At 35.4% G+C, this 25,459-nt stretch overlaps 1 protein-coding gene and 1 long non-coding RNA gene across 9 annotated transcripts in view; one reads left to right on the top strand and one right to left on the bottom strand.

The window, feature by feature from the left end:
* Positions 1–25,459, bottom strand: part of rin2a (Ras and Rab interactor 2a) — a 67,045-nt gene that overhangs the window by 17,385 nt on the left and 24,201 nt on the right. For 4 of the 6 annotated variants that reach the window (XR_015506006.1, XM_087279469.1, XM_087279471.1 and 1 more), the window contains 7 exons: positions 23,154–23,252; positions 12,507–12,595; positions 11,262–11,460; positions 11,037–11,145; positions 8,583–8,655; positions 7,475–7,566; positions 483–1,754 (listed from right to left, as the gene is read on the bottom strand). Coding sequence is in view for 5 of the 6 variants with exons in the window: in XM_087279469.1 (XP_087135595.1) it covers positions 483–1,754; positions 7,475–7,566; positions 8,583–8,655; positions 11,037–11,145; positions 11,262–11,460; positions 12,507–12,595; positions 23,154–23,213 (1,894 nt within the window). In the remaining variant the exon portion in view is untranslated. Of the gene's footprint in view, positions 1–482; positions 1,755–2,082; positions 2,176–7,474; positions 7,567–8,582; positions 8,656–11,036; positions 11,146–11,261; positions 11,461–12,506; positions 12,596–23,153; positions 23,253–25,459 lie in introns of those variants that run through there. The other 2 variants (XM_087279472.1, XM_087279473.1) reach the window with 1 other exon arrangement.
* LOC137487403 (uncharacterized) lies at positions 812–6,642 on the top strand. 3 transcript variants are annotated; one of them, XR_015506037.1, is made up of 4 exons: positions 2,229–3,578; positions 3,704–3,797; positions 3,870–4,041; positions 5,367–6,642. It is a non-coding gene; the product is annotated as an uncharacterized LOC137487403 (long non-coding RNA). The 3 variants fall into 3 exon arrangements; XR_015506038.1 differs by lacking the exon at positions 3,870–4,041 and having other exon boundaries at positions 812–3,568; positions 3,704–3,869; XR_015506036.1 differs by lacking the exon at positions 3,870–4,041 and having other exon boundaries at positions 967–3,578; positions 3,704–3,869.

Below are 25,459 nucleotides of genomic sequence, written 5' to 3'. Positions count from 1 at the left end.
CTGGTCATGGCATGCAGCTGCATGATTGTGAAGTTAATGAGATTGCAGGGCATCCTATTTGTCTTTTAAGACCACAGAGCATAAACATACAGAACATGCGCTGTTATAAGCACCAACAGTACAGGCACTAACCTAATACACCTTGTGGATTTGGAAGAGGAAATGTATTTGCAAGGTCTTAATGTATTACTTTGGAACCAGGCCAAAGGTATCACTGCAATAATGACGTAATGCCAGCATTCAGAAATCACACCACTGTTCGCTGGAACTTTATTCATTTAGTCACTATTTGCCTTTCCGCAAAACAACTTTAGACTGAAAATGTCTGGTTGTACATCACCAAAACAATAATCAAGATTTATCATAAAGGCGATCTATACTGCATAACAACCCTATTTCCTTTGTATATTTATTTGCACCAGAGCAATCAGTTCAATTACTCCTTGCATGAAACGTTTTGTATTGAAGGAAGGAAGCCTTACCGATTTGATCCTCTGGGATAAGCGACTCAATGGGTGGGTCAAGCTCTGAGCTCTGCAACAAGTAGGACTTCATCTGGGTCATGAACTGTCTGAGTGTCTGAAGCAGTTCCAAGCCTGATGTGTGGCATCCCCGGTTCTCCTGCAGGAAACTCACATAGTCCTGCACGAGGCAGCCAAAGTAAGTGCCTTTATCCCTAGACTGCTCGACGATCTTCCGAATGGCTCTCCTCTCGGGCGTCATCAGAGAATTGAGAACGTCGCTCATCTTGCGCAACTGTCCTCTCAGTGCTCGCGGCAACACAAATGTCCCTGCGCTGTTCTGCTTCTTTGATTTAAAAGGTGAAGGCACCTCTTGATCACTCTCCAAATTGATACCATCATCTTCTTCCTCTTCTTGGCTGCTGTCGCCAGTGGGACGGTCCGTTTTGGAGGGACTGGCCTCCATGGGGAGTGGAAAGCTGTGGGAGAAGTCAAGAGAGTCTGAAGACGAGGTGGAGATGCTGATGTCGCTCAGACGCTCTCGCCCGGTGGAGCAGTGCTCATGCGCGGGGCTGCCATTCTCCATGGCAGTGGGGTTACGAGAGGATAGCTTGGCCAGACTCCAAGACACTGCATCCTCAATGGTTTGATCATCCAAAGCCATGTGGCATCGGATACCGTCCGCATCAAGCAGACCGGAGGAGTTCTTATTGCGGGCCGAGGGCACCAGGATGGGTTTGCTGAACTTTTTCGGTGGGGAGGAGGAGGGAGATAAGGAAATGAAGGACGATCCCAATCTCCCCAGCAGGCTGGTCTTTTCCTGAGGTGTTTTGATCCAACAGACTGTTTCAGGCATGGTCTTCTGTTTGCGAAGAACTGCTGATCTGCTGGAACCAAAACGTGGAGGTGGAGGCCTAGGCGGCGGTGATCTCTCGCTCTCAGATCTGCTCACACTTATGTGGGGTTTGCTTGGTGTTTTACGGCAGAATACGCTGCTGTCCCCTTGCTGCTGACCTGTTCTGTGCAGAGCTCTGTGGTGGTGCTGAGAGCCACCACCTTCGTCACCTGGGGATGGTTCTTGCTTTTTGGGTGAAGGGTTAGATTGGTGTGTCTGCAGGAAGAGGGGATTGATGAAGCAAAGTGCACCGTTGGATTGGCTGCATTCAAGTTCAGAAGGGGTCCGGGTAAACGGGACGGCTGGACTTCTTTTTAGCCTCTGTTTTGAACTATCACAAGCAGTTTCCCCAGACACAGAAGACTTGTTCTTATTGCACAGTTCCGAGTCCCAAAAACCTACACAAGATAAACACAAGTTAAGACATGAAGACTTTTATGAATTTGAGGAACAAAAAACACATTCAACAGCAGCAGAAAAGTATTATAGAACAAAAAAATAAAAGAGGAAGTCATTACGGAGGATTTTAAGCCACAATATTAAGTGTTTGACTTCAGAAAATATTTCTGAAAGGCTTATCCTACAAATCCAAGCTCTGGCAAATAGAATGGAATGACACAATCGAGTGGGCGCAAACACAAAGCCACAAAATTCCATGACAGAAACTAAGGTTTACAGTGCAGAATCGACAAAAAGAGTTAGACAAGAAAAAAGAATTAAACTTACGCTGCTTATCATAAAGCTTTCTCTTCTGAATGTATGTAAATAGTTTGAGCATAAGTGTACACGTCTACACTTTATGCCGTATCTCCGCTGTCTGAGTTGTGAGTGGTAGAGTAGTGCTGACACACACACACACACAGTCAAGCATGCTGATGAAAAGGTGGGAGGAGCTCAGGCACTGCAGCTCTCTGTTCCTCCTCTCTTATTACGCACTCGCTCATGTTAAAGGCTGCCCACTTCAAATGTTTTCTTTTGATGCGATTCAAGAGAACGATTCCTCTTTGTTTCGCTTGCACAATCTTGCATTTTCAGGAAATTGACACTTGTGTTTTAATCTAGTTTCAGTATTTAGGAATCAATGTTAGAATTGCAGATTTAAAATATATATTTTTTTAAACAAAGGAAAATCATGGGATGATGTACAACATTAGAATAATGAGCTAATTAATTTACTCATGAATTGTAACATATTTAAAGGTAATAAGTTTATTAACTTTATTTATGTTTAAATGCCATATCAGCAGCATTAACTACATGCATGGCAGCATTGGTAATAAACATTTAATACATATTTATGTATTATAGCATCATACAAAAACAAAGATGATAAAAAGTCATATAAGATTGTTGAATTTAATTAGAGATAAATATTTAAAACCTCTTCCAGGAGACACTTTTTAAAAGCATTTTCCATGAAATATTTTCTGAATAAAAACATGGATGAAGAGATGATGCAACACTTTACATATTTTTAAGTTTAAAATGTTAAACATTTGACAATTTAGTTTTTTTTTTTTTAATTTGAGAATCAACCAACTGATATACATATAATAATATACATTTTATGCTAACGTTTATGGCTCATATTCCAGAATAGATTTCTTCCTGGTCGACTACAAGGTTGCTTCATTTGTAACTACAATTAAGCACCACAACAGAATAATCTCAGAATTAAGATGGGCTTAATTTCAAAAAGGTCAAGAGAAATGGCCCTGCACTTTTTGAAATTAAGCCCATCTATAGCTGGTGTTTCAATCATTACTCTTTGATCCTCATTGTTCTCATCGTGTAACAGAATGGTTGGATGAGTATCTTAAGTGTAACGATACAGAGAACGTATCTGATTAAAGAAAAATTGGAAAAACATATTAAAAGAAAAATTTAATAAATGAGCTGAAAAAAATTTGCTTGCATTTCCTCCCCACAAAAAATTTACTTGTTTAGAAAACTCAAGTCTGTTCAAGTGATTTATCCTGAGGTGACATTAACATAGAAAGTGTTGCAATGGCAAACTTAAAGAGCCTGAAAACCTTCAACAAAAATATAGGTGTCACATGAAATCTGATCCGTCTTTTTCTTTCTCTTTATCATTCTCAGTCATCTCAACGATGACATCTGAGACAAGAGCGGGAAGCCTTAACGTCACTCGGCTCAGGTCTGCTAAAGTGATATCTGTGCAGGAGTGGAATAAATGGAAATCTGCAGCTGTGTAAACAACTGTACTTTTCTTTCATCTTCTCTGTCTCTTCTTTTCTCACACTCTATGTAAACATTCTTAAAATGCTACCATTATGTTGTGTCGTCTTTGTTTTGCTCTCATTCTCAGCTCTTCTCTTGTCCTCAGTTCACCCCCACTATCCCAGTCATTATAGACAGTCAATGAGCAGCTGGAATTTGGACTTGGTGGAGTTCCTTTTGGAAAGGATCCTAGTATGAAGGTACCACACCCTTAACTGCTCTCAGCTTTACTCTGTTTCAGCATTCATTACTGCCAAACCGCATTATTACAGGTGGCATTCTCTAGAAGAAATAATACCTTACCTGGAAGGACTCACAAACTGACTCGCCTATCTGTTCAAAATGCTTGATTTGTCAAAGAAATCTGATCCCCTATAAGATTTCAGGTGTGTGATTTCAACCTGTTTCAGGCTTATATTATTTCACTCATGTAACTCTAAATAAGTAACATACTGGTTTAAGATTTGGATTGATTTAAAAAAAATCTACATTGTTACAATATTAGCTGTTGACCCTAAATCAAATCATTCAACCATATAATTACCATATCGTCACCTTAGAATTATAAGGTTCTATCTGTAATTTTTGTCAAGGACCAATCAGGATCAGCTTTCTTTGTGATTGTGAAAGACAAAAATCACCACACAAAATTGAGATGTGTGTAAATGTGAAGATTTAGAAGCATTTTTTGACATTGAGAAGAAATGTTAAATTCTACATTGTTTATAAAATTTCTAGATTAAATGTGAAATATTTTTATTTGTGTGTGTATATAGTCAGGAAAACATTTTTCAGTGTTTAATAAACTCATCTGTTTATTGTCTGTTTTCTTTTAAAGTTTTTAAATCTAATATTAAGCCTTGAAGGGCAAATACTTAATTTAATTCATGGGGCATATAATTCATTAAATATAATTCAATAATAATTTATATAAAGCATAAAATTCAGTAAATAAATAATATCATATTAATTAGATAAAATTATCATCTGCACTGGACAAAATATTTAGCACAGCCTTATATGCTTAATTTGAACAAAAAATATTCATCATAAAAAAATGTTATAGAAAGCAAAAATTTTACTTCAACATATTGTTACAGCACCAAATTATATATTTTTTGATTGTATTCCTTGAAAAGTAATCCTTCAATTAATGGTCTGCCAGAAAAAACCTTATAACTCCAAGCGGAAAAAGACTTTTCAGAATTAGAAGGTTCTATCTGCATTTACCGTTGTTTTTTTTTACTCCAATTTGCAAATGTAAGAAAACTTTGACAGTTTACATTTAGGGTCTCTGTCATGTGAATGTATGGAAAAGAACTGTTACACACATATTATTTGCAATATGGAATGCAATAAGCTCAATATCTCGAAATCATTCAGAACACAGATAGAATCTTATAATTCCAAGGTGACGATATACCATGTAATAAACCATATAAATACAATAAACGCACATAGATGATCTTCTTTTGTAAAGAACCTCATAATGTTTGCTCACAGACCTAAACCGCAATCTTTGTTTTTAAGATGTGACGAATGTCGTATGTCATATACATACGTCAAGTAAAGTGCAAAGTTACAGCATGTGACCTGAATCAGACACAAAGAACACAGACAGATCTCTATTAGAGAGAGACATTTACTAACGTCAAACACATCTGCGGTCGATTTCACCTAGCGAACGACTCATCATATACATATGTTGGCCACATGAGTTGTTTCTCAAATGCCACGTGTCGGATGTTGTTGTGTGTTTGCTGGCACAGTAACATCTGTATAGTCAATGTTCCAGGATATAAAAGACTGATGTTCTTTATGATATGCTGGATGTTGACACATTTCACAATCAGCACGTATACTTACAGCCTGTGGGTATCTGGGTTTAAACATAAAAACGTGCACATTTATGTTGATTTTAATGGGCTGTTTAAAATGTTTTCACAGTTGGTCACTTCAGTACAAAATTGTTACATTTAGATTTCATATGAAGGCATGTACCTAACTTATTAGTATTATTATGCTAATAATATAGTAATTACTAGTGTATATGTTGTATATGCTGTTTTCATACTGTATAGCCTGCATGAATTGCATTTAAAAACATTATTATAAAATTTAGAAAGACTTATTACAGTTTATTGTTAAATAATTTGTTATTTTTAATATTGCTTATTGTCCATATTATTAAAATAATTTACATCAGGATGTTGTTTATGGATTTTAGAATTTTATTGTGGGCACTACTTCTGAAGGCATATGCAGAGTGTTTTGTTTTCACATTTCAAAGACTTAGAACACACTGTTTTTAGGACTTCCAGAAGTTTAAATATGAATAAAATAAGAGTGAATCTGTCATGGTCACCAGCTGGAGTCCCCAAGAGCTACACTTGAGGGGACCTCATCACTACACTGCGTATGAAGCTGCGGTCACACAGGACTTTTCTCCCCATAGACCTCCATTCATAGGAACGTGAATGCGTCAGACCGGGAACACAAGCTCATGCGACAAGTTTCACAGTTCAATCAATCGCATCACTTGACTGCTTGAGACCAAACAAGATCAAAACATGACCTCTCTGCACAGAAATTTTAAATATGGACCAATCGCTTGCTTTTTTAAATGTCTAATCATCTTGTTTAATCCCGCCCCTTTTCCCAGTGCCGGACAACAGAATTTAGCAAGCTCAAAGTCTAGTGGGACTGCGGCATAATCTTTTGCACCAATCACTTCATTACAGCTGTTGCACATCACCGTTCACCTGTTCCACATTAGATTGACTTTAGGATACCTAAAAATTCACACAGAGTGAAGTCATGTTTCCATGTTGTAGACATTTCTGAGCATGTTCTGGTTTCTTTTTTATCTTGCTGTTTGCCTAGCCTGGTGTGTGTATTCTGGACTGTATTGTGTTTTGTGATTGCTTGCCTGCCCTCTCAATTTTTTTTTTCAGATTACTCATTGTGGATTATCAACCAGATTTTATTGAGATTTCAACCTGTTTGACCGTTCTTATTTTTAAATAAATCAAATTTGGTTCCTCACACTTTGGCTCTGTACAAAGCAGAACTCACTGCCAAACTTGCAATGTCTGGCATCATTCATTGTACCCATAACACCATCCCGCATGTTTGGTATCTCCTATTTTTTACAGAAATTATATAATAGCAGCAAAGACTTATTATGACACTCATTGATTTTTAATTAAACCAACAGTAGCAAAGTTATTTGTAAGATGCCTTGTCTTCTTATTATAAGTGATAATAATTTAATGCTGTAATTTAGCATATTTAGGCTTGGCTCAAAATGTTATCAGTTTTTTGTAGTTATTGAAGTAGGCAAGATCTAGCAACATTAATGAGTCACGGCATACCTCATTTCCTGTGACCATTTTTTGCATTAAATATAGAGAGGAGAGACACGACAAGTTGCCTGTTTGGTTTTGTAAATGTTGTCAAAACATGCAGTTTTTAGATTTAAATCAGGCTGAAGGATGCATTTTTCACTTTAGTTAATGACTGAATACTGTGTGTATACGCAACAGGATTTGGCAATAAACTGTGAAAATTAGCAGCAGTTTGTATGTGTGTATTGCTGGTTACTTGTTGTAAACGAAAAGCTAACATAAAAGCTTTACTTTAACCAAATAAAACTGCTGAGTACTCAACAACAACTAAACTTAATACTGACACCATTAAAATGCTGACCAATCTAGGTTTACAATACACACAGCATTATAACCAATCATATGATACACACATAAAAAATCAAGGGTCATGAGAGAATTGGTTATGCTCTCTGAGTAATGCTGAAACTCAACAGCCAGCAGTTTAACTCAGTAAAACAAACATTCATGCATAGAGGAAAAAACCTCACCTTTTCCCAACTTAGCCACTTCCTCTAGATCTGTTGGGGTCTTTGCAGACGCAATAGCTTCAGGAAGCTTCAGGGTGAAGGGCAGAACGTCTCTAAAGAAGACAAATGAACGTTGATAAGAGCAAAAAACAGCACAAACATGCCTTAAAAGAATGTCCGACTGATTACAAATATTAAAAGCTTAAGAATATCTGGGCTGAGAGTCGCTGTCTGCACTCTTGGTTGAGAGTGAGAGAAAGAATGAGTCAGAGAAAGAGAGAGAGAGAGTGAAACGGCTGTTAAACTGAGCCTGTGGGTGAGTTTGGCAGACAGAGGGTTGTGTTTATCCACTGACTATTCTGCAAGACAGTGGGACAGGGCTGGTCATTGGTTTATTAAAGGGATAGTTCACCCAAAAATGAAATTATTTTACTTTTTTTAAACTTTTATGAGTGTTTTTTCCTCTGTTAAACACAAAGTAATATATTTTGAAGAATTTTTATAGGTTTTCAGCATTCTTCAAAATATCTTCTTTGGTGTTTAACAGTAGAAACAAACTCATAAAGGTTTGCAACCACTTGAAGGTGAGTACATTTGTACGCACTACTATGTAAACAATGCATGAAAAATAGCTTTGACTAAATTTTATTTTTGAGCAACAAGAGGCCAGTTCGACCCTTCCTTCCGGTTATTATCCGTGTTGGTCTTCAGCACTGGAATGCAACTGAATCAACTTCATCTGGTTTTACTTTACCACATACATTCTGGGTTATTCTCAGAACTTCAGGAGGCTACCTAGAAAGTGCAGGGTATAATTTCTGTGCATTGCAAAAACAATAAGACCTTCATTCCTAATAGCTGGCTAAACAAACTGTCCCAAACTGATGCCATTGGTTGAGCAGATGTGCTGTGTTTGTGTAGTCTGAAATAAATGTTTTGCTAGTTTTAGTCTAAACCTGTTTAGACTTCAAGACAAAAATCGTATAAATGAATACTATGTACACCATCAAAACATAATATCCTCTGTTTATCTCTTTCAGATGCAAAACAGACCAGTAAATGTTGTAGAAACTAAACAAGATGTGCTTTTGTAGGAGTTTTTGTCATTTTAAGAGCGAGATCAACTTACCTGCTGATACAGCAGAACGCCACCAGACGAAAGAGGTCTGCAAAGCTGATTCCTGAGCCCTCCAGGGAAAAAGCTGTGACAAAGACAAACACAAGAACAGAAGGTTACACTGAATTTGCAATTGGAAAAAGTGGAATGACCTAACGGTCTCTCTCAAAAGTAAAGGTAAACAGAGCCAAATGTCTACATTTACACACAAGCTACACAGTATCTGATCCATTGGTATTACAGTGACAAATAGAGATGACAGACAGACTGAAATAAAGCGTGTTAATAGAGAAAAAAAAAGCTGAATTCAATATTCAAATAGACTCAAATGGAGCTTAACAATACAGCTACTTATATGATGCACTGGGCCTCATTCATGAAGCATTAGAAGAACATAATTATCCATGAAACCATTCAGTCAATACAAATTCAATCATTTGCTTTGCTAAGGTTTCATGAATAAGGCCCACAGTGCAAAAAAATTATAACAGTTTGTTTGCTAGCAAATTATCTGTTTTTCAGAAGTTATTTATGTAACCTATGATACAAAAGCATAGGGTCTGCAAGCTTTTAAATCTCTCTAATGCGGAACAACCAGGATTTTGTTCAATCAAAACAGCATCACTGTAAAACACTACTTAAAAACAAAAAGAGACAGCTGCTAAATGTTACATTGTTACATTACGTATTAAATGTTCAAATGCTAAATAAACATTAATAAATGCATTAATAAACAACAAGAAAAATATATTGGACTGAGATTCAGTCCTACAGCACTCAGAAATAAAAGCATAACTGAAATTAAAACACTACATCAGAGATGCCCAAACTAGGGCCTGTTGGCCAAAATTGGCCCGTGGTAACCTTTGATTTGGCCCACCATCCCATCTGAGAAAAGAGGAAGAATGATACAAAGGACTGGATCTTTGACAGAGATTGTAACTTTTCATTTAACGTAACTTTTTTGTTTTCTTGCTGAGCTACAAAAAAGCAAACTGAATTAGATAATGAATTAGATTTTAAAAAAATACAAAAATAATATCACTTGATAGATAGAGGAAATTGCAGAAAACATCGGCAGGCAAATCAAGACAAAAACAGGAGCAGGTTGATTAGTGTAACTCCTAAAGAAAATACGAAAGTAACTGAAACTGCAATTCATCGAAATTCCGCTAGTCCTGGCTCCATAATAGAGCACATTTCTATGACACCACTGTTAAAATGGCCAACTTTACAGCAGAAAAAAAAGGTGTTTACAGCCTGGTACAAAGAACAATTTTGGTTCATATAGCTAATATTACTCTTCCTGACAACTGTGAGGGGGGTGACGTTTTTTTTTATAACTCAGCCGTTTCGTTTATATTAAATTTTATTAAGTCTGCATAATTAAGGGTGTGGCCACTCTCTTAAGTCACCGTTACGTCACCTCAGCGGATTCCAGCTGAATAGCCGCTGAGCTTGGCATATTCATTGTATTTTGTTTTGCTTTATGAAGCTCTATAAATGTATTTGTTTTATTTAAGATTATTTATATTTTTCTTTAGGCCTGTAAAGCACTCCAGAATCTGATAGATTGATTAACTGTAGGTTCTAGAACAGTCATGTGAAACGTTGTCATACATTGTTATGCCTGGATTTAATAAATAGCCTTGAATTTACTAACACAGACTATATTTGAAGTATTTGGAAGTTGTTTGCATTTTCCTTTAGTAGAAAACGTCATAAGAACAGTGCTTAGTGCCTCAAAGTATTACAAAAGTGTTTTTAAAAATCTAAACACTTTATTGATATAGTGTACAACCAGGCACATGTCAGAACACAAACAAGTCGCTTGTAATAAAGTATTAAGCTTTTCTCTTAAAGAAAACACATCTAAGCTAGCAGGCGTCTGTAGCTCCGCCTCTTTGCCCTTATTTGGTATCGGTGTGATGATGAGTGAACAAATGGCAGTGGGTGGCCACGCCTATTTCTAGCTTCTTTTGTGTTCTTCAAAAACATATGGGTGACATCACGGTAACTCCATAGACTGTTATAAAAAAGATTGATTTTAACTGTAATAAGTTTATTACAAAAATTAAAAGATATAATTGAAATGCATTAGGTAATATAAAGCCATGTTTTATAGTTATTTTTGCATATTAAATAACCCATGACAAATTTAATGCAATAGAGTTTGGCATATTTGCTTTTGGCCCACCACACTCAATGAAGTTTGGTTTTTGGCCCTCCACAAGAAGTAAGTTTGGGCACCCCTGCACTACATCAATCAAAAACAAATTAATTAATTACTGTCTCAATTTTATTACCATGAACAGCTCTGATCAGAAGCAAGGCTATTTTTAACAGTCACAGGAAGTGCACAGGTAAAAAAAAAAAAAAAACTCCAGACAAGAGGAAATGAAAAGGTGACCAGATACACACACTATCAGTGGTAAATAAATAGAAGTACTACCCTATTTTACTCACTATATTGACTCTCTTTAACAGGAAAGTCCCGAACAATCAATGTGTCACTGTCCATCCGGAGGGAAATCACCTTTTTCTGCAGTTTATAACACCTCCTTACCACAAAACTCTATAATCAAACACAGACACAAATGAGAGAACACAAATATGGTGATTATAAAAAGATAGTAACTAAAAGAACTTGTTATTAAATAAGTCGGTTGTCGAATCAGCAAATGTTTTTACCCCTGCCGGCTGCGGCTGCAGAATGTGTCTGGCTTCATCATCGCTGAGTGACAGTAGCAGCCATACAGAGTGTGTCTGCATCAGTCTGTCCAGCATGCTCATGCGTCTGCGTAATGAATCATATCCAGAATCCCTCACTCCTGGCACACCAGCACAGGCAGACGACTGCAGGAACAGACCACTCACCTCTCCTTCCAGACTACAAATATATACAAAGACAAAAAAAAAAATGAGGGAAACCCTAATTTCACAACTAAATTACAAAAAAAGAACACTTGGTGTTGGACTGAAGTTGTGGTTATCAAATATTTTCAGGTGGAAGGTAACTTTAAAATACATTTTAGTTTGCAGAACAGCTAATTTTATTATTGTAATCAATAACTGTTAATAAATTATCTTTGAGCTGACTTTATGATTCCTAATTTCACCAGACTGCTGCTTTATTCTCTTGCTTTAAAATGAACTGGAGTTTAATCCTTGTTGCAATACTAAACTGAAACATTGTCATCTATCTATCTATCTATCTATCTATCTATCTATCTATCTATCTATCTATCTATCTATCTATCTATCTATCGATCTATCGATCTATCGATCTATCGATCTATCTATCTATCTAAATAAATAAAAATCCCCCTACACCTAGAGCTGAGTAATTTAACTACACATTTTCATTTCTGGGTGCAGTATGCCTTTAAATTACTCATGGGCTGTTGATGAATTTTAGCAATATAATTAACTCATCATGACTAAAGCCAATTTCAAAAGCTGAAAAACAAACAGATTAGAGGTTGAAGTCTTTTTTGGCACTAGAGTTGTTTTCAAATTTTTCTGAAAGTTTATTGTGAAACACCTTGATGGATTTATTGTTCCTTGCACTTCCTTTTAATTTCATGGAAATGCAGTATTGCAAAAGCAACTGTGGTGTAAAAATAAGACTTGCTCCACTTGCTGGAGAACGTGGGAACTGCAACAACAAACCAGCGGATTCATCTACACAGTCCTAAACATCAGCGGCAAGAGGCACGACATCTGCTGTCGTTTACCATTTACAACACAGAACATATTTTTGATATTTCTATAACAATATTAACATGAAATATAAATGCTGGATATATCTATGTGTGAACTTTTAAAATCATATATTTGAGAGAGAATTTTGTTGTAAAAATCATCATATAACATAACCTAAAATTCCCCTTAACACCAGTGAGGAGGAAGATGACTGATAAAAGTTGAACTCACCCCTGTAAGATTTCAGTCTCCGGCTCTCTGGCTGGCTGAACCATCTCCTGCTTCAACTCTGAGATCTCCGTTGAGAATGTGTCAATCAGCTGTAGTCATACATACACACAGACACACACACAAAACAAAAAAAGCAAGTGTGAAGAGAACAGGAAATCTGAAAGCCTTTACAATGTGTGTTGGTGTCTCATGGATGTTTTGTATGAATGGGAAGTGGTTGTGTCTGGAGTTAGTCATCATGAAATAATTCCCAGTGAACCAGCAACCTCGTCAGTTTCCTTTCAGAAACTAACAGTGAGAACAATTCAGAAACAGAGACATCAAAGCCCTGTTGCTCGGTTTCCTTTGATTGTTGCTAGATGAAACACTAAACCGCAGTGAATATTAAATAAAATGCACATTATCAAAAGAAATATGTATTCAGTGAGGTACAAAGCAGGATACAATTCATCCAACGCTAAGATCAGAAATGAAGCACAGTGATTTTAGGTCAATACTTTAAATGCATTTGAGAAAGCCGTTTTATCAATGAGTTTTCAGTTTCTTCTGATGGCCAGCAGGGGACAGCCTGTTATTTTTTCAGCTTTCATTTGTATTTACTGCTTGAACTTCTCAAATGAATGACAACAGTCACAATTACAGTAAAACCTCAACCATGGACCAGACAGTAAATACCCGTCCACACGTTCTGTTGTGTTTCTGCTTTCTCTGAGCCAGCATTTTCCGCTTATAGTCAGGAGGTATTTCTCCAGCTTTATCCTCAGACTTAGTCAGCAAACCACAATTACACACAAACTCTTGGCTCTTTCAAAATCCAGCTCTCAGCCAAGAGAAGCTATCTGTAAAAATGTACAAAAAAAAAAAAATCAAAAGGCTTCGGCCACATTGAAGCGCTTAGTCGCTGTATATTATTGCTGAATGAGCTACACACTTGAAAGGTCAAGATTTATCAAACCAACATTGCATAAACTGGCACACTGCTGGATACGGCTCATTGTGCTCATGAACCAGACAAGAATTACCTCAAACCAGTTTTAAGATTTCAATTCAAATACACTCAGGCATGCATTATAAATTCTGGTATTAATATTAATAATGTAAGTAGATTTATAAAACATTTCCCAGTTTTACCTCTGTTATAATCAATCTCTGTTTACTTTGGTCCACTTTCCTGATGTCTATGGGCAGATATCTGTGGAGTATGGCTATGTATGGGCTTTTTCTGATCTTTTGATCTAATTTTGTGAAATAAGCTTGTTCAATTCAAAAATGAGAATGAACAGAGTTGATGGAGAATGATAGGAAGAACAGAAGCTTTCATTTCTCCTCTGATAGCCGCTAAATTACACTGAATCTTGTGGGTTTGTGTTTCATCCAAAACTGGTGAGAGAACGTTGTGATTTTTAAATTTTTTTATTGACCGAAATGAATGCTTGCAGACTTGCTATCAATAAAGAATGATGAAAACATCTCATTTCTTCAGATACAAACCATTATTAGAATGATTCAATGGATGATGTGATGCTGAATTTAATTATTATCATATAATGTTGTATGTCATGTATTACGTTTTTTTACGATTGCTTAAGCACAATTTTGAAATTAAGGCTCATTATCAAAACACTACACACAGTTTCCACATCCACACACGCAAACAGCAGAACACAATTGCTAAATGAAACACTTCATTCAACTTTACAACAATATAACAAAACACAATTTTGACACCGTACAGAACACACACACACAGTTCATTTAATATAAATGTTTGCTTCATTCACACACCGCTTTAATCAATCTTAAACACTTTTATTATTTCTGACTGATACTGAAATAATCTGGCCTTGATTTGTGTCAGAGGTGTTGCTATAAAGTACATGAACATACTAAACATTTGCCAAACACTGATAGACTGATAGCTAAATATTGCCCTATCCGACCAAACCATACAACAATATGAAGCTTATTTGTTCAGCTTTCTAGTGATGTTTACATTTCAATAGCAAAAAATCTCATATATCCTGTCTCCTGTTTATCAATCTTCCTCCCTTTCATGCTTTCTCTTCCTCTTACTAGGACATTGCCTTCTATATTTATTAAAGACTAATAATTTAACTGTACTACTGTAAACATTTGTTGAAGACTAATATTTTAACTGTACTACTGTAAACATTTGTTGAAGACTAATATTTTTAACTGTACTACTGTAAACATTTAATGAAGACTTATATTTTACCTGTACTACTGTAAACATTTATTGAAGACTAATATTTTTAAATGTACTACTGTAAACATTTAATGAAGACTTATATTTTAACTATATTACTGTAAACATATTTATTGAACACTAATATTATTGCTTTTTATTGTGGTTTCAGCTGATTGGTGTGTCTACAGTTTTGCACCAGTGTGCCTGCACACCTGATGGCTGTGTTTAATCCATTGGTTCATGTGTGTTTATTTGAAAGCCTTTGCTTTAAAATGGCAAGGAAATTACATCATGAAAAATTCTTTGTTAAATATAAACAAGTGTTTTTAGTGATTTGTAAATCACGGTGTGTAATATTTTGCAAAAAGTGTGAAGTTATGTGCTATTCTAGCCTTGTGTTTTGCTTCCTGAATTTAAGGTTGTGCTAGTTGTGGGAAAAGTTACATTTTAGTGTGTAAGCAATGGTATAAACTGTATAGTGCTACAAACTTTACTATATTTTAATGACATAAAAACCGATTTTGTATATGCATAAGATTTTATTTTATTTTCATAAACACTTTCATATCACTCTGAAACCTTTGATACAGTACATAAGAAAATATTAATTCTATTAGAAACTTTGTATTATGCATTTATCTGTTTATTTATTGAGCTTTAAAAGTAGTAGTAACATTTATAGTACAAGAAAGATAAGGAGTTACGAAGATGATTAATCTAAGCTAATGTCTTCCAGACAAAAAACAACAGAACTTCCAATCATTTACACCTAATAGAGCAAACAGACACAATCCTGCTGCCAGACAGCGGTCACATGTCAGTATTCACCTCCTGTTGAAGAATTAAACTAGAGGCTGAGAATGACTTCAGCTTCAGTGGTGAGCCATTAAAAGAGGTGATGAAGCAGAATGAAAGGTGTATTTTCACCAGCTGGACGTTTGTTAGGAAACTGTGATGCCTGTGTGGAGCTGGCTGATGTTTTGGAGACTGGTGAGATCAAGATTTCTTCCAAAAACTGCAGTCATCTGTGCCTCTCTTTAACCAGCCGTGAGGTAAAGTCATTCACAGCATACATAAGCAGCCAGGACTTTTGGAAACTATGTGCTGACATTTTACTAGCCCGCTTGTTTCAGCCAAAACACTGGCTCAACACTGAGAGGAGTGTGTGAAATATAAACACTCAAAGTGACAGCAGCAGAATTAATCAGTTAATAGAATCTTCATTCATAATGAACAGACTTTTATCATTTACTCTCTCTCAAGTTGTTCCAGAGTGTCATCTTTATTGAGTGAAAAAAATATATACATTAAATATGGAAAATCATGGCTGGTCTTTTTCATGCAACTGATGTAAATGATATCATATTGGTTTAACTTAACGGAGCCCTCTTATCCAAGCTGACACTTCTGGTATTTTTGTTGTGATAAAAAAACTTTGTGTGTACATATACAGTTTTTTTTATTATCATATTTGATCATTTGGAACATGCTTTGCCTAAATATAATATAATATAATATAATATAATATAATATAATATAATATAATATAATATAATATAATATAATATAATATAACATAATATAATATAATATAATATAATATAATTTAATATACCATAATATAATATAATATAATAAAGTGTGCCAATTGTTTATCAGCCTTAATTTATTAGTATCTCTAGTATGTAATTATTAGTTTTATTTTAATTTATTATTTGGTTGTGCATATTGTTATTATTATTATTATTAATTTACTTACAAAGCATTAATAACAGAATAGCACTGTACCATTTAACTAGAAGCAAATCCTGTATTTAATATTCATATTTCATGCTGTAAATTATAATGCTACATTAAGTTTGCTTGGTAGCAATTAAAACACAAGTTGCACTTATTTTGGGGTTTCTTTCTTTTTTTTTTTTTTTAGCAAAATAGTATAGTATTATAATATCAGCCATACAGTATTTAAGAATTAACATTTTTGGGAAACTACATTAAACTATCAAAGATATTTTTGATCTACATATTCCTAGATAATTTGAAGTACTTTATCTTGGAGATATTCCTATTAAACTTGAAAGGGAGGATTGATATCTATTTAAGATATTTTTGGCAACAAGTAAAAAAGTTATAACTAGGAAATAGTATAAAGAAGACTCACCAACTAAAGATGAATGGTTCAAAATAATAGCAGAAGTTGAGGAAATGGAAAAAATGACACATGCACTTCGATTACAAATAGAGATCTTTGAAAAGAAATGGAGTAAATGACTAGCTTTCTCCACAACGACAATATAATTATCTATAATTTAACATTTACATGTTTCTAGAGGTTATGCATTGTTACAGGAATTTGCTTACCAACCTATTATTATATTTTATTTTTAATTTATTTATTTTCTTGATGAGGTTAATTTAATATTTTTATTCATGAATGCATAAAGATATACATGTGTGGAAGGGTTGTATTTGTGAATATACGTATGTATGTACAGAATTAAGTCAGAATAAGTCAGAATTAAGTCAAAATAAGTCAGAATTATTAGCCCCCCAGTTTATTTTTTCCCCAATTTCTGTTTATTGGAGTGAAGATTTTTTTCAACAAATATCAAAACATAACAGTTTTAATAAATCATCTCTAATAACTGATTTATTTTATATTTACTATGATGACAGCAAATAATATTTGACTAGATATTCTTCTAAACAGCTTAAAGTGACATTTAAAGGTTTACTTAATTAGGTTAACTAGGCAGGTTAGGGTAATTAAGCAAGTTACTGTATAACGGTGTTTTGTTATGTAGACTATCCAATTAAAATATAGCCTATAAGAGGCATTAGGGGCAATTTTGTCCCTAAAATGCTTTAAAAAAATTTAAATTAAAAACTGTTTTATTCTAGGCAAAATAAAACAAATAAGACTTTCTATAGAAGAAAAAATACGCCTTGCCCGGGTAAACATAATTTGAGAAATATTTAAAAAAGAAAAATAATTCAAGGGGGGCAAATAATTTTGACTTCAACTGTATGTACGTATATGCATGTATGTATTTGTTGGTTTGTTTGTGTGTTTATCTGTTTTGTTCCCGATGGTTACATGGTTATAAAAATCAATAAAATATAAATTAAATAAACAAATAAATAAATAATAACAGCCATTTATCAAGTATTGAATATAACATAAATATATTTATTGATTTAAGACATTTTAATATAATGCATCCATATCATTTAAAGTTCTCTGTATAGCGCATCATATTACACATATTTAATCCAATATTTCATAAAATGGAAAAGACCGGCCAGGATAGTCTTTAAAATTCACATTATGTTCTTCTCAAAAAAACACTGTTAATAAAAAACAGGAGGGGCAAAAAATATTAACAGAATTCTACATTTTATTTATTGTTCCTTCATTAGATGACAAAGGTAAAATTCAGTCCACATTCCACTGAGGGATCGTCTTAACTGATGACACAGAAGAGATGTTAGGGAAGTGTTTTCTGTTAAGGAAACAAGGAGGAATATAAATTTGTGTTCACTGGCGTCCATAATCTTATCAAGCATTCATCACGGCCGATTAGCGTCGAAGTGAAAGCCTGATTTATTTGCCTATGGCTGCATCTAATTGTTTACATGTAACAATCCTTGTACTTGCAACTACAACTTCCTCCTGCATTAAATAATCCGAGCACGCTGAAGGGAACAACAAGGTCACCCCAAAATAATTACAGAAACCATCGCACAAAACCTCTTTATGTTTTTTGGAAGAACAGCTTGTAGAGATAACTGGAGCTATCATCCTTTAAGAAGCTCTTAAGCTCTGCAGCTTTAGCGCTGGCAGCAGAAATGGACGGAGCAGCATTCCTCGAGTCTCCAGAGGCCCAGACTAACCTGGGCTCTGTCTGCCTCTAAAGTAGGACACGAGCTGAGAGCAAACACACCCAGAGATGATGACTTTCACCATGTTATTTATTGCTGGCTGAGACATTACTGTGGAAGGCTAGTGTTCATTCATGATGTTTGTAGTCCATGTCGTCACGTGTGTTTCAAACTCTGAATGTGGAAGTTGTTTATGACTCTATTTGGTATTACACTCTTGGGATTGACCTTAAAACTCATAATATGACATTTACATTGTCATATTATATTCATGTAGTTCCAGACATGTCTGAGTGTCTTTTTTTTTGTCCATAAAGTAAAAAGTCAGAGATTCAAAAGTTGTTATTTTGATGGTGTGGATAAAAAACATTCTTTAAAGTGTATTATTCTGTGAGTATATTTTAGATTTGGAATGACATGACAGTAAATGATGAGTTGATTGAAGGACTGTATTGCAGCTTTAGGCACAAATGACTGTAGTATGCTAAAGGAACACACCACTTTTATAATATCTTGCTCAAAATGTTCATACTATTTGTGTAAAAAAAAGTGTTGCTAACTATTTGTAATTAAAGCTTGACAGTTATGTAGTTACATTGTGTACTAATACCTATGAAAAAGATTTTTAAAAAATTGCTATTTTCTAGGTCGATATGGCTAGGAATTAAATTCTCATTCTTGCATAATAATGAAGGAACTTTGCTGATGTACTATGGCTGTAGCAGGCGCAATGATATAATGCAAACTCTAACTGTAGGTACAAGTGTAAGGCATGGTGCTGGTGACAATTTTCAGAGCATAAAATAAGAATGTAGTTCCCAGCTATTTATTTTCCATCTATGTTAGTACACACACAGTGTAACTACAGATGACCCAAGCTTTGAATAGCAATATATTTGAAACCCTTTTGGTCATTTTGTGTGCGTGAGATGCTAATGGTCTAATCTAAGTCAATGGTCACAGCAAAATCCCAGAGTAAAGTTTACTCAGTTTAGATAGTATTTGTTCCCTCTCTAAATTAAGGTAAAGTTACTCAAGTTACTGAGACAATAGCTGCGTCCCAAATCGCATACTTTTGCACTGTTTTACGCCATTTTGTAGTATAAATAGTGTAAGTAGTGTGTTCACACTGAAAACTCTAAAAATAATAAGTGCACTTTAATTACCCGGATGATGCACTCATTCAGCCGTTAAAATTAAGTGTGTAATGATGGACACTTCACGCACTTAACGACTGCAGGTTTGCCTACGTAGCGGAAGGGGCGAAGCTATCGGTAGCACATGTTGGATAACTTTATTTATTTTGGATGGTGAAAGCAAAATTCTCCAACGAGAGTGATCATAGCGCCTCCCGATGGTGAATGCGGCAATACTCACGGCAGGTATTATTTGATAATTCGGTCGTTTATTTCACTGATTTGGCAACCGTCAAACGTCATTAGGGAAACGGTTTGAATTTCCGTTTAGTAAAAAAACATTAGTGTGCCATTTGGGCAACCCGGGCTCATTGTGGAAACGTAGCCCCGCGGACGTTTCTGCGGACTGTGATTTACGTCCCGGGAGGTACGTATTCGAGCGTTTTTTTGTTTTCGCGGATCCGCGAGAGGCCGATGTGCGCGCTTTTTCCCGTCTCGGGCGCCTCTCGGTGAGCTAAGTGTGGACAAACTGATTGCATCGGGAAAGCCCTCTACTCGGAGGCGAGCCGTCGGCCGGCGAGCGCGAAGAGGAGGGGCGGAGCGGCGCCACACCGCCCTGCAGCGTTCGCTCGAAAAAAAACAAACACGGCCTTTACGTACCTCCGGCCACGTAAATCGCGGTCTCCAGAAACGTCCGCGGGGCTACGTTTCCAGAATGAGCTTGGGTTGCATTTGGGTCAACACTACATACATGTACTATCCTGTTGAGTGTGTAAGTGCATAAGTACATAGTGCATGAGTGCATAGTGTATAGTGTGCCATTTGGGACGCAGCTAATGAAATGATTAATTAGGTGATGATTGAGGACTGATGATGAACACCTGCTGTTATTAAGCAGAGAAACAGAAGAGAAACACAAAACTACTACTGACTTCAGTCACAGCCTTAGATGAAATCAGCTGAGATAGAATACATTGAATCTTTCCCAGCAGAGAATCAACTCAATCAATGAGCAACTCGACAAACAACAGCTTTATTTATTACTAATCTGTTTGCCTTATTTTAAAGAGGGACCGAATACTACCGAATAAAAAAATTTACTCAGAGGATTTTGCTGTGTATGCTAGCCTAAAGTAAAAGTGCTCCCAATAGACCCGGAGAACAGCTCAATGTATTCAAAAATGGTAAAACTCACGTTTAACTCTAGGGGACATGAGCCTTTTAAAAAAAGAAGAAGAAGAAGAAAAAGAAAAAGAAAGAGTAGAGTGTTCCATTAAGACTTTCTCTTAAAGGTCACATCTGTTCAGTTCAAGACAGAAAGGTATATTAACCTAGTTTATTGGTCACTGAATAATCTGAGTATACTATTCCTACAGGAGTGCAAACAATGAGCATCAGTCATTATCAAATAATTCAACTCCACTTAGGTGCTTTAAAACATGCTGCGTTATTCAACGTGTTGACATAATGTCACTGAAACAGGAAGAAATGGTGCGGCACTGAGCTTCTCCTTCCCTGTTTTTTAAAATGACAAAAGTGTTTCTTTATATCACAGTTTGACCAGAGTCAATGACCTCAGTAAAGCCACATCTGACAGCTTATGACAGCGACAGTCAACCAGTAATGGTGAGTCTGTCTAACCATTACCTCATCTTCCCAAAGCCCTATAAAAAAATAGTGCTCTGTGAATTCAAAAGTGTCTTATGTTTTGTGGTCTGCGGGGCTCACACATGTGATCCACACTTTGCTGTCAAGCCTTGGGACATGAGAAACTGTGTTGTATCTGTTTGCATGTTTACACTGTCTGAGTCATTTACTCCCTATGTAGTGCCATTGCCCATATAGAAAATAGTGATTGTATAAACAAATGACTAATTTTAGCTGGAATTTTACATCAACTTGTAGTACAGAGGCTGTTTCATTAAGCATTTGATTAGATATAATTGACAGATAGATAGATAGATAGATAGATAGATAGATAGATAGATAGATAGATAGATAGATAGATAGATAGATAGATAGATAGATAGATAGATAGATAGATAGATAGATAGACAGACAATTTATTGTCAGAAGTCTGATTTTTTTTCTTGCTATCTATCAAAGTGATGTTTAAAATAATTTTTCCATATTGTGGGAAATGAGAAATCACAAGTTTTAATGTAAACACAGTGTCTTCTGAATGCAATTTTTAAAAGCTAACCTTAAAGGGTTATTTCATCCTAAAATGAAAAATAATTTAATTACAAATTAAAAAAAAAAAATCACCCTCAAGGAATCCTCGGTGTATATGACTCTCTTCTTTCAGTCAGATTAAATCATTTTTTTTCTTTAATTATCTTAGGCTTTTTCAGCTCTATAATGTCTATACTGTGTAACTTGCTAGTGCTATTCAGCTGAACATTCTGTGTTTGGTCTCTCTTCACTGTGCTTCAACTCAAGAGATAAACATATTCCTTTCCAGCTGACGGTGCATACAAAAATTACACCTTAAAAAAGGTGAAGATGATTGAAATTTCGACAATTGTCAGAAGTTGCACAAATGAAGGTTATTTTAAAATGTATCTTGACTTGTGATCATCAATAGCCTTATGAAAAGCATGCCGACAGCCGAAGATAATTCTTTAAATAACTCCGATTGAATTCATTCATTCTTTTCGGCTTAGTTTCTTTATTAATCTGGGGTTGCTACAGCAGAATAAACTGGCTGATAAATTCAACCAAAATAAAAACTTATAAACACCATCATCGAAAATGAAAATAAATCATGCAATAATTTATTTTTTTTGCATGAACTAACCCTTTAAGACTGACATGTTCCTTATAAAAGCCAAAAATTTTCTTTGCAGCATGTGTTTAGCCGTTTTGGGACCACCATGGCTGACGCATTACATGGAGAATTCATTTCAAATTTGCTTACAGAAGTGCAAGCCAAAATTCAAAGACTTTCCAAAATATGCAGAGACAGACAGAGTAAAACAAAGATAAACACTGGCAGAGCTTTTATAAAATTGTTAGATTTCAATCAAGACACAAACATTCTGGAGTCTCTTCTAGACGGCTAAGATACATTTATGCAAAAGTTGTTTCTGTCACTGCTAGTTGATGTTTATAGCTCAGAAACTGCTTCATCACCAAGAATGAGTTATAACTTATTAAGTTATAGTTTTACTTTTAAAAATAAAAATAAGAACCTCTCCATTTCCATGTAATTGATTAAAAAAATTATGACCAAGACTGATCTAAGCACTTCATACAACATGCCATGGGTGTAAACTGGATCAAATTGACTAAATGATGTGGTAGGCTCAGTTAGAGAGGCTGACATGATGATAATAATCACACAACGCACAGCATGCAAGCGGGCATAGACAAACAAGGCCAATCTCAGCAGACAGTGGCAGTGTGTTTAACTCTCACCTTAAAGAAGCTGCTGCTCCGGTCCATAAGGCAGGACTGCATCATCATCTCTACAGACATGGTTGGATGTACGCAGCTCTTCTGTGTCAGCCTGGGTCTCTGTGGATCAAAGACACATACTTTAACTTGAAGGCCAGAATAAAGAAATCTCAACCCATTACACATGGTCCAAACAAAGAAATGAGCACACAAGTCTCATAGAACAGACATACAAACACACTATCAATGAAACTCCCTCATTTCATTTGCTGCTTGATGAATAGTGTAACCTGATCTAAGCTTGCTTACACATACAATACTTGCTTATATATCTACACAGTCACATGTGCTTGATTGCTCATAATCACCTTTGCTACATTATATGTAATAATAACACTGGGCATTTGCAAAGAGATTATGGGAGAACTGGTGGAGCAAACAGATGACGGTGTGTTTTTAACCTTTTGTTAACCCACTTTTAAAGAAGTTTTCACAACAGCTGCAGGCATAATACAGGGAGGAGGGGATCAGCTGGGAGACTGGTGGAAACAAAACCAGGGCAAAGGTCAAGCCGTGAGAAAGAGTGGCGGAGGAGGAGAACACAAGGGGAACATAAAGCTTTTGATTGTATGTGAATGCACGGCTCAACTCAGGTAAGACTGAAAACAAAACAGTTTGAATGTGGTGATTAACCGTTGAACTATGCCGACATATGGCATGTACATTTACAGAACGGGTCAAAAGTTTGGAGAAAAAAAAAGTATGGGCAGATTGTAACGGAAATTAAGCAGGGTTTAAATTCTAAATGAATAAAGATTTTGTTTGTTTGTTTTCAATAAAAGAAACAAAATATACCAATGACGCATTAAATAAATAAATACAAACTTTTTGCTTATTTTTCGTATTTTAAATATCATATATAATATATTATATTGGGCAAAGTGGGTATCGCTGTTGCCTCATAGCAAGAAGGTCGCTGGGTCGAGCCTCGGCTGGGTCAGTTGGCGTTTCTGTGTGGAGTTTGCATGTTCTCCCTGCGTTCACGTGGGTTTCCTCTGGGTGCTCTGGTTTCCCCCACAGTCTAAAGACATGCGGTACAGGTAAATTGGGTATGCTAAATTGTCCGTAGTGTAGGAGTGTGAATGAGTGTGTATGATTGTTTCCCACAGATAGGTTGTGGCTGCAAGGGCATCCGCTGCGTAAAAATGTGCTGAATAAGTTGGCGGTTCATTCCGCTATGGCGACCCCAGATTAATAAAGGGACTGAGACGACAAGAAAATGAACGAATGAATGAATATATATCAATATAAACTGCCCTGGGAGTACGTAAGTATATTATATTTTAAAAATAAAATTTTATATTTCTAAATTTTAAAAAGTATCACTTTTCCACTTTTCTTTTTCCATATCATATTTCCAAAAATATTGAGCAGCTTAAGTGTTTTTCCACATTGATGATCCCAAATCAGTATTCAGGAAGAAAACAGGTGTGCTTTCCAGATGTAAATAGATTAAATCACATTGTTTAAATTAATTAATTAAATAACATTAAATACATTGAAATGTATATTAAAACTTATTTTAAATCATAATATTATTTCATATCATCAATTCCGATGATTTATGCAGCTATGGTGAGCATGTGAGACATTCAAAGTAATTTTACTGGACCCAAACTCTCAAAATGGTAGTATAGCCAGGGTCAAAACACTTAAAAAACATTCACATTTATCAAATTTTACATGTAAATGCTCTCTACGATTATTGATCAAGTCATCCATCAGAGAGGACCAAGCTGAATATACAAAAAATGGCATAGTTCACACAGAAATGAAACTTTTGTCATCACTTACTCATCTTCTACTTGTTCAACGCAATTTGACGCTCTTTCTTCTATTAAACACAAAAGAAGATATTTTGAAGGAAAAGGATACCAGCAGCCACTGTTTTTTCCCCTACTATAGATATCTATAGCTACGTCCTCAAAATAAATATTTTGTGATCAACAGAAAAAAGAAACTAACAAAGGTTTGTAATCACTTGAATGTGAGCTGCTGAGTAAATAGTTTTGTTTGTTGATGAACTCTTCCTTTAACATGCTCAATACCACATGGATTTCCATATAAGCCATTTCACAGTTTAGATTTCCTAAATGAGCTTGAAGAACTAGTATGGAGGGCTCTTTATGTATTATACTGCATAAAATGCTAAATAGTTTGACTTCAAAGCATTTATTTAAGGCCTACAAAAATCATCAGTCCAAGGCACTCAAAAAGTAGGTTAAACATTTTGAGTGTCTTGGACTGATAATTTTTTTATACATCTT

The sequence above is a fragment of the Danio rerio genome, chromosome 13 (genome assembly GCF_052040795.2).
Source record: "Danio rerio strain M-AB ecotype USA chromosome 13, GRCz13ab, whole genome shotgun sequence".
Lineage (NCBI taxonomy): Eukaryota > Metazoa > Chordata > Actinopteri > Cypriniformes > Danionidae > Danio > Danio rerio.
Note: the sequence above shows the minus strand (reverse complement) of the source record. Positions and strands in the feature narration are given on the sequence as shown.